At 38.6% G+C, this 10104-nt stretch overlaps 1 protein-coding gene across 4 annotated transcripts in view; it reads left to right on the top strand.

Annotated features, from left to right (window-relative positions):
- The first annotated feature begins 3142 nt into the window (after positions 1 to 3142).
- The window catches only part of LOC133216837 (connector enhancer of kinase suppressor of ras 2-like), a 194898-nt gene continuing 187936 nt past the window's right edge, over positions 3143 to 10104 (top strand). For 3 of the 4 annotated variants that reach the window (XR_009726729.1, XM_061361886.1, XM_061361885.1), the window contains exon 1: positions 3145 to 3457. Coding sequence is in view for 3 of the 4 variants with exons in the window: in XM_061361886.1 (XP_061217870.1) it covers positions 3391 to 3457 (67 nt within the window). In the remaining variant the exon portion in view is untranslated. Of the gene's footprint in view, positions 3458 to 10104 lie in introns of all 4 variants that reach the window. The other variant, XM_061361887.1, reaches the window with a different exon arrangement.

The raw sequence follows: 10104 nt of genomic DNA, 5'->3' as shown, positions 1-10104 counted from the left end.
CACCAGATTATTTCATTTAGGCCTTCGACAACAACATTGCATCATATAGTGAAGGGTCTGTTTCCTTTCTCTGTTTCAAATGCCTTACTTTGCTCCTATGCTTATGCAGACTTCAGTCAGAAAGTATTTCTCATTTACATGACCTAGATAGAATAATAGTGAGAAAGATGTTCCTTGATCTTTTTTTCTCTTGATTTGCTATATTCAGCCTGGAAGGAAAACAGAGTCATGGGAACGCATTGTTTCTTTTATGTTGGTATTAGGAAGCAGTGCTAGGTAGATTGAGGGGATAGATCTAGGCAGAAGCCTTGAAATAAATGGAGAAAAACACATGGAATAGCTTTAGGGATTACACAGTTTTGCTTATTTTTTAAAAAAAGTTTCTTGTTTAGTGACTTTTCAAACTTGATTTTACTACAGTGACCTGGAGCTGACAATAACTATAAGGTCAGTGATTTAACTCTAGCATAGCTATGTTTAGAACCATGTCAGTAATAAGGACGATACCTCAGTGCAATAGGTGTCTTAGTCCATGATTACTCATTTCAGAGTCATTACCTCAGCTGGCATACTGGACAACCTATATTAAAAAGTGCTATGAACTGACTTGAACTGTTATGGAAATAGTCTGAACACATCTTGACTCCATTTGGCCTTAGCTATTTCTCTATTGTATCCATTACTCAGATCTGTGGACCACCACAGGCTACTTTTCTGATCTAAACAGATGTTTCTGTGACATTCTCATATGACAAGGTATGAGAAAGAAATCTTTCTTGAACTAACAAAGCAAGAAGGAGAGGAAATACCCAGGTACAACTGTCCATGGACTGCCATGATGAACATACCCATGAGGCAAGTTAAAGGAACATTCGCCTGGGTTTAGAATGATTCGTGACAAGCTGTGGCTATGTGCACCGAACTATGCAACGATAATGAAGCTGAATAAAACATCTGCTCAGGAAGGAAAAAAACAGAGTTACTTTAAAACAGAGGTTTTAACAACTTCAGATATTTTATTCCAAGAAGTAGAAGGAAAAGCAGACAGTTGTCCATAAGGCTGTAGAATCCCCAAATACAGACAAACTGTGACTAGCAATAACAAAGAAAAGGAGATCATCTGGTAGTTAAGATCTTTCCGATAAATGTCACTGCTGAAGCCTGTTGGTGCATAACAGTATGAATAAATGAAAACACAAACCATCTTTGTGGTGAGGAGCCTCAGGAACAGGACACGAAATAGTTTTTAGAAGTTCTTATCCTGAAAATGGAAGGACTGATTCCAAAATGATGGGTTTGGGCCTCTTGTCATCCGAGTGCAATTAACATAGATGGAAGTATGCCCACTGACACTGGGGGCGTACTTCCACACAACCACCGGCACTGATGGGCTTGAATTTAGCCTCCATCCTCTTTCAAAAATATGTCAATATGTATATATATAAAAAAAATCTGTCCAGTCAAACATGGGTAAGAAATGTGAGACAAAAGGGCATTGTCAGAGCAACTATCAAATTGCAGGAATTAGGGACATAATCCAAGCAATCATGTAATTGTGTCCAAATATTAAATTCATACGAAACAGAGCTTACCTCAAATTCTTCCATGCTTGTCTTGAACTCAAAAGAACTTATGGGAGGTGACCATTGGGTGAAAAAGAATTCAGGAAAGCCTGGCCCCCAGACAAACAGCTTGTGTGGCTTCCAATCTCCAAGCTAACAGAAATGTTTATTCTATATACCTCAATTCTAGGCCACTATTGTATAAAGAAGGAAGTATTGTGCATTTGAAATCTTTGTCATTATTATGTTCACTGTAAACAGCTATTTAGACAGAACTAAAGCTACTGAAAATGGTCTCCCAAAACTCATAGAGGAAACTGACATGCTCTTTCTTGAAGGAGAATTGATGCAAGTCCTTTTATAAAGGAGATCTGTGCTCTGAGCACTCAAAGTACATCATAGAATCTAATCATACTGCTTTCCAAAGCAAAAGAAAAATAAGACAGGATAGAGTGCACCACTGAACTGAGAGTGGTACATCTCTTTGGAGACATTTCGGGGGGGGATGCCTGTCTGCGTCCTTATTTATATAAAGAACCCTGAAACAGTACAGCATGAATCCTGCATTTGTATTTTATGTTCCCCCATATGAGAGAGAGAGGAGAGATCTCAGCCTGCGTAAATGAGGCAGCCATGGTAATGATATCATCTTCTTACCCTGATGTGCTCATGGAACTTGGAGCAGTGCAGGATGAACAGATGAAAGATTACCAAAAAGGAAGGTGAAACTCCTTTGTTCTGTCTTTTTTCCCTGGAATCTGAGTTTCTCCCTCAAAGATAAAATAGTGGGGATGCCTATCTCAGGCAATAGATCATACAGAAAGCATGCATTTATTCAGTGACATGATGCAGAACTTGTGCTGCATGAGGTGCAAAGAGTCATAAATGGGTCCAAAATGGGCTGTTTGGTACACCTCATTACAATGTTTCACCTTCATCTTATGGAAGGGTAGTAAACTTCAGTATTAGGAATATTTAAACATTTTTTTTCCTCCCTAGAAAAAGAGAGGTTGGCTCATAGTCCCACTGCTTTGAATTAAAATACTTGCTATACTTGTCTGTATTAAAGTGCTGTAGTAGTAAAAATTGACTCTTCCATACTGTCATTCTTTAACTATAAAATGAGCAGCTCATAGGAGGAAATATATTGGCTCTGAATGTGGCCAGAAAAAAAAGAGTTTTCTTCCAGTAGTTTTTTTTCTTGGGTAAGACTTTTCATACTGTGTTTGACATTCTGAATTACATGATTATGTAGTATAAGACTCCAGCAACATTTTGCATTGTAGAGATGGAGATGCTCAGCATTTTGCCAGATGCCAAGTGATATTCTGATATTTATCTTTTCACTTTAAACTGAGTGACAGCATATTCACAATGAAGCCAAGACAATCTGCTATCAAGTTACAGTAATGATATTTTCCCTGATGAAGATCCCTGAGCTTGTTGGAATAAAGCTCCTTAAAACTCAGTGTCTGGAATAGCTCCAGCTTGAATTGCTCTCTGTGTAATATCATTTTATATTTGTGCCAGTCTAGTAAGTAGATCACTGGGTAGAGGCTTTGGTAAGTAAGTCTATACGTACTGCACCATTTCCTGGCTCTGTGCTCCAGTGTGTTGCAGGCTGTGTGCAGTGGGGGAGGTGCCAGCGCTGATCAAGCAGTGTAATTTTATACATTACTGAATCAGTGCAGGAGAAACCTGGAGGGACAAAGCATCATCTTCTCTTTGAACTGCACTGTAAAATCCTACAGCTCTCTTAGCCTAGCCATGCTTTGATACATTTTTTCTCTTCTTTTTCTGATTTTGGTGTGAATGATAAAGTGATCTGATGATGGCTCTCGTTATGGAACCTATTAGCAAGTGGACGCCCAAGCAAGTAGTGGATTGGATGAAAGGTATGATCATTTATTACCATGTATTGTCTGTACTTTGGATCCTTGCAATTTACATATTTGCTTTTGTATTCTTTGTTTTGGGAAGAGTTTATTCAGTTTAAATCATCTGTATGCTGCTTTGCACAGTAGTTTTAGAGACACAACTGAGCAGAGAGGCTGTCTCAGCTGTGCAGAATGTTGGAATTTCTGCCGAGAACTGAGTGGGGATTAAATGCATTTGTTGCTAAATGCAGACATAAAGTGTTTGTGTCTCATGGCTCCATTATGCATTGCACAGTGTAACATTAGTATGTTTGGTTGCTTTAAATTTGCCCTGATTAGGTCTGTTTTGCTCATATCAGGTGATCTGATGCAGTGTCTGTGCAGCACTTGTGTGTAGTTTTAGGGTACCACAAGGAGCATAAGGTGCCGGTGGCTGGATGAGGAATTCTGCTTCTTACTGACATGATGTCACATTAGTCCTGATGTGTTGACGCTTCCCAGCTGCTCCTGCTCGTGCCGCTGCCATGTCCAGCACACCCGGTCCCTGTCCGTCACTGGTACCGTGGACAGTGCAGCCCCTGCCGTGCATGGGGTGCGTGAGGGGGAGCACACAGGGCTGAGCCTGGCTTCGCTGGCAAAACTCTTCCCAGTAACTTGACAGGAATGATGATTTCCCTGCACATTTGCAGTTTCACAACACAGCCATAAGCTGTGACATGTTTTGCCTCACAATGCTCGGCTGTGCTGCAAACAGATTGGATTGGATGGGAGGGTGAAGAATTGTTCGTGATGATGAGTGGTTTACATTTCTCCAGTGTGGGGAAAAATGTATTTCCATGGTAGGATGCATTAGTGTTGTTATTCATGACTTCCGATGAGCTGTCTGTCTTAGAGGCAAATAATTTCAGCTCCATTATATAAGGAGAAAAGGTGCAAATTTTGGGTTTACGTTACACATTTCTGTAATGTGATTACTGAGCTTATTAGAGGGTTGAGTCAGATGCCCACTGTAATATCCTTAAAGCTTTCAAAGTATTATCATTAATAAGAGAACAGTTCTAATTTCATTTTGCTGAGATGCATCTCCGTACTTAACTGAAATTGGGCTTTTTAGGTGCTTATCAGACACATTACAATTATGAGCAAAGCATTCTTTTACAAGTATATAGTATTATGAAGCAAATGGTATCTTGGAGAATGTATGGAGTTTTTCTCAGGTGTTTGTGAACTCAGGTTATTTGGGAGGTCTTAAGCAGGTCATCAGGAAGGAACCGTTAGATACAAGACTGATTCCCATTCTCCAATGTCATTACTTGAAATCAAATCCTAATGTACATGCAGAGGAGAGTTTTCAGTACATACAAAATTTAAAAAGTGGGCAGGTAATTATGCTATTTTAGCTCATGACTTCAATTATACTGTAAATTAAATGTCAAAGTGTGTGTGAGACTTGTTGCTAATTTAAAAATACTTCCTGCTGCTTTTTTACCCTTTACTAATTTACCCTAACTAATTACATCTCGGTTAACATGAACCCATAACATCTGTACTGCATACCATGGGAAGCAAGAAGATCACACAAACAAAAGGTTTTAAAATGTATGGAGTTGCCTGACAGTAAAATTTGTATACAAGACTGCATCCTGCATCCATAGGGATGTGTGGAGTAGGCAGTGATGTCTGTGTGCCTCTGGGCTTCAGCATAACTGAGGATAACGCAATGAACATTGAAGTATTTACAAGAGACGTGTGTTCCTTGGTAACATGAGTGCTACACATCCACAAACATAACAGTTGCCCATTTGTCCATTTTTACCATGCTGATATTGCAAGCCCTTCTTTTATCCTGGTGTTTACCTTTATAAATGCATACTCCAGCTGTAGCCAAAGAAAAACCCTAACACACATAAATGGAAGTGTACCAGAGTTAGTTTCAAACTCCTTGTAAATACCTCACTTTACAAATAATGCCCAGTTGTGGCCACTGTTTGCCTGTAGTTTACATGTGTTCTGTATGTCAGCTCTATTAGCTGTAGTCATTCTGCCGAACAGCTATTAATGCATTGGAGAGGTCAAAGATCTGCATAGGTGGTGATTTTCAAGTGATAGGATAGCTTTTATGTATGCCTTCTATACTGAAAGGTACAATTCTTTGACAGTGTTAAAAAGATAAAGACATTTTAGGAAAATCATCATGCCATGAATGTGGAGTGTTATCTTTACTACAGACAGCAACATGTTAATAAACAATGTGACAAATATGGCAAGTGTAATGTGCCTTTTTTGGCTTAAAAATATGTAGTCAGTTAGCTTTATTTGTAAAGGGAAAATTTCATTGGGAAATTATAGTAATATGCCTTTTAAACTTGAATTCATCAGATTATTTAAGCTGTCGTAGCTTATTTATAAAAGCTGTGAGCAAAGAACATGTTTTAAAATCAAATAGCAGTGAGTACCAGCAGCGTCAAATAATTGAAGAGAAGATGAAAGAAAGTTACGAAAATAATACTAATGTTTTGAGACCTGGCTGCCCAGGATGCGTCCTTGTTCCAGTGTTCTGTTACCAGAAGTAGCTGTAGCCTAAGCCCCAACCAGGAGGGGACACCCTTCTTGTCTCTTCTTCCTTAAGGAAACATTACCTGCCAAAAAGGTAAAAACTGGTAGGGTTAAAGGAACATTATTATGACAAGCTGGCATCTTGTATTTACCCACAGCTCCTTTCTCAGGAATGCATTCAACTGGAATTCAGCTTGGGAACTGTGGACAACCTTAAAAGGCCATGGAAGTCTTTCAGAATTGATTCTCGAGGTTTACAAGAGGATCTAGAAGTTAAGGCTCCAGATAACTTTGTGCTAAAAAATTGCCTTCATACTAACATATTCTCTAAAATCTAGCAAGTACACAGCAGAAATCACTGTGGCTTAAAAGAAAGTTTTCAAAGGAGCGGAAAATGTTAATTGTGAAGATTTAACAACAGTTTTCAGGCACTATTCTATTTTTTTTCCCCAGATTTCCTAAATTTTTAAATTTCTCTTAATGTTTTTTTGCTTCAGAAATAAGGGAGTGTTTCTTTTGGTATATAACCATTTCTTACATAACTCGATTTTTTTTCCTGGGGATATCTACTATGGACCCTTGCTCAAATTCCATTGTGGCACTGTTGGAAAATAAATACAACCATAAAGCTTTCAAGTACATGAAGAATCAGAGTGGTTTTCTAACTTGGTCAGTTTTTCCCTGTGATTTAGTTTAACATATTAATATGACACCTTAATATTTACATCCATAATGCTTCTATCTGCAGACTTTGATTGCTTTTTGGCCTTTCACTTCCTGTGGAACTTGGTGACACTTTGCCATTGCCAAGAGGTTTATGGGAGTGAGCGCTCCTAAACCAAAGGCTGCCTGTTTTTATATGCATGTACCCTGGAAGGTGATCCTGTACAGAATTCTGGGGGCTTGGGGCACAGAGGGGAAGTATGATGCCTTACTGCTGCCTCTGATTTGCACTTAGGATTAGGAAAAGCATGTTAGTTTGTGTTTTCATTTCAGGCTGTAGACGGTGTTCTCTGTACTTATAACAGAATTTATGAGTTTGTTCTTCCTAAGTGAAGCAGTTTACAAGTAGGTCATTTAAAATGTGAGCTCATTTACAGTGAAGTGGTGCCTCTTTCCAACTGAATACTAACTTTCCCAAGCAATGCAATGCAATGAAATGAAAGACAATGAAATAAAGCTGTGACTTTAGGAGAATGGAATGTTATTAAACAGCTGAAAAATAAAAATAAGAAACCAGTTGTTTCTTAAGTACCTGTAAGTAATAACTGCACATGGAGTCAGTTATTCAAAGACTAGGGGACTGACAAAACAGCCCGCAGTGGCGGTTTCTCTCATAATGTACACTCAGCTTTGGATACTCATTTCACAACTGCAAGGCGGGTTTTTTCCCCTTTAAATCCAGAATTTCTCCACTCTCAACAGGAGATGCAGAAATGAAAAAATAAAAATTAATTCAGTTGGTAAACTGACTAAGTGTGCTGCACTGATCCTGTGCAGAATAATTATATGTTTAGCTGAAGGGTTTTCCTTAGCATGTAATTCCCTGATTTCAAGCTGGCTCATAAAAGAGAAAGGAAGGGAGGGAGGGGGGAGCTGAGCAAGGAAGCTGATGACGTGAGTGGACTTGTTAGCATTCATGTCACGCGGGGCTCCGGCAAACCCCTTCTTAGTCTTCCTTTGGTTTTCATTCGATCGCTACCTGTTCTGTAGCAATGTCGTAACCAGGGAGTCTCCCTCTATTTACAGCAAGTAATACATAAAATCTTACAGCATGCTGGAAACACAGATAAATATGATGATATACTGCAAAAGCAGCCTTATAGGTACTGAGCTGGATGATACTTAGCTTCCTTGGTCCCCCTTCATGACCTTAGAATCCCATAATAGAAGAACTCTACTTCACAAGATACAATTTGAAACTTGAGTGGTTAACCCAGGTCATATCTTATTTAGAAAAATGTAGGGTTTATAATATCGTTTCAGTTCTTTCTGAAGACAAATAGGTTTAGAAGAGAACTGAGAGCCACAAATAGAGACGCCCTCAGAATTAACTTCAAATTTTTAAGCAGTTCCAATGTAAAGATTTCCCCAGTTTCTTTCTACTCTCACCAATTTCAAAACTGAAACAGACAATTTACTGTTGTTTCTCCCTCTTGGAGGACTGTGTTCCACTTGTACTACATCTCCAGCTGTCATTAGAAAGTCACTGAAACGGAGTTGTCTGCAGTTCCTCTCCAATTCCTCTTACAAGTTTCAGACTGCAATACTTTTTAGATATAAATTTTGGCAACAAGTACTCTGTTGAATGTTGTCAACTTTAAAAAGGTCATCAGAGCACACCTCAGAGTTCAATGCTTTGCAAAGTTGGTGGTTAAGATCAGATTTCAATAAACAGACATAGGTACAGCTAAGTGTTGGAATAAGCTGTCTGGGCAGGTTTGGCTGTTTCCTTTGTGGGAGATGTTGAACACAACTAAGAAGAGCTCAGACAAGCATCCCTCTGGAATGGTTTATTTGCCCAGTCTGTCCACAGCAGAATGGCCTAATGACTTCTCAGAGCTTCTGCAACGTGGGCGAGATCCTGGGATGGTTTCTTGCATATGTATGACCCTCATCTTTGAAATATGTGACAGAGTTCTGAAGAGATTACAGCTCTAGCTTCCTTCTGGATATTTCATGGTTCGTATTTTCCAGAATACCTTTGTGAGAAGCTTGTCCTAGCTGCAGACATAGGCAGACAGGTGGGATGAATCTGCATTTCAGGCATTCTGAGAACTAGTCTCAATGGGAAAATTGCGTTGGGGGAAAACTACAACTTACTTAGGAGAGCATATGAAAAAAATCATACACAAACTGTAATCTGAAAGCTCAAGATTACAGCTCACTTTTTCTTGCAAAGGGAGCCTAGTGCAGGTGAGTTGTTCTTTCATGATGAGTAAATATGACAGAAGGATACATTGCATTTTGCTTTATTCTCTTTCATTTAATTTTTTATTTTCTTTATTTTTAATTCTCATTTCTTCTAAAATACCTGCATTAATACTAAGAATTAGTATTTATAAAAGTTACTGGCAAACCATGGTTTTATTACCACCTACTGTACACATGGAAAATGAAAGCAGATGTAGTCAATATTGACTATAAATTGTAAGCAATATAGGTATATGCATAATATTTAGACCTAGCAGGAAAAATATGAAACTCTAGTGGAAGTCTAATAAAATCAAGTCAGACACAAAATATTCGAGATCAAATCAATACTCTGTTCCAAATGTCTAAAGTTCAAAAATCTTAATGTTGTATTTTATAAGAAGCTGATGGCATAGCCTCCTGAGAACAGAAGACATGATATTCATCAGAGTTTCAGCACCAGAAGCAAATGTATAGCCATTCCACTTTTACTAACACTTTACAAAAGCCCGATTCCTTTCAACCTAAGAGATCAAGGTATCATACAGAGCCTAGAAGACCTGGTACCTTCAAGGCTTTAACTATCTTTACTTTGAATTCAACCTCTATTCTACTGGCAGCCTGGACAGACAGCCTAACACCTTGCTGAGTTCATTACTCCATTTTCTGCCTTCCCAGTAACCATGCAGCCATATTTAGAGTCACAGTAAGCTGACCTACAAGCTGGGTAGAGTATTGTACAAAGACCTCTATATACCAGGTCTACCTGTAGTATTCTATGGAAATTCTTCAGCTGAGGTATTTCTGCATCCCTATCACTATTGCCTCATTTTTACTAGCACCTTTTTGAGCTCCAGTTAGGAACTGGTTTATGTATCTTCCAAGAACCAAGTAGATTAACACTATCTCTGTAAAATGTTTCAGCAACATTTAGCAGTTTAATGGTCCAGATCTGTTATCTGGAGATTTAGGAATACATTCTAAAATTTCCCTAACTGTAAAGCAGATACATTCAGACCTTTTAAAGAAATGTAACTCTGCAGTTCTGCTTGCAGAGAAAAATCTGAGCTGAATGAATGTCTCTCAAGTCACATCTATCAAACCTAGCTAATATTCCAGGTCATTATATATACAGATTTACTTTATTGTCTTGAACCTTAATATAGGCAGTCAGACACAAATGTCATGCATTGCTG

Source organism: Neopsephotus bourkii, unplaced genomic scaffold (assembly GCF_033783945.1).
Source record: "Neopsephotus bourkii isolate Nb327-2 ecotype Australia unplaced genomic scaffold, CSIRO-AGI_Nbou_v1 NB_1067, whole genome shotgun sequence".
In the NCBI taxonomy this organism is placed as follows: domain Eukaryota; kingdom Metazoa; phylum Chordata; class Aves; order Psittaciformes; family Psittacidae; genus Neopsephotus; species Neopsephotus bourkii.
Note: the sequence above shows the minus strand (reverse complement) of the source record. Positions and strands in the feature narration are given on the sequence as shown.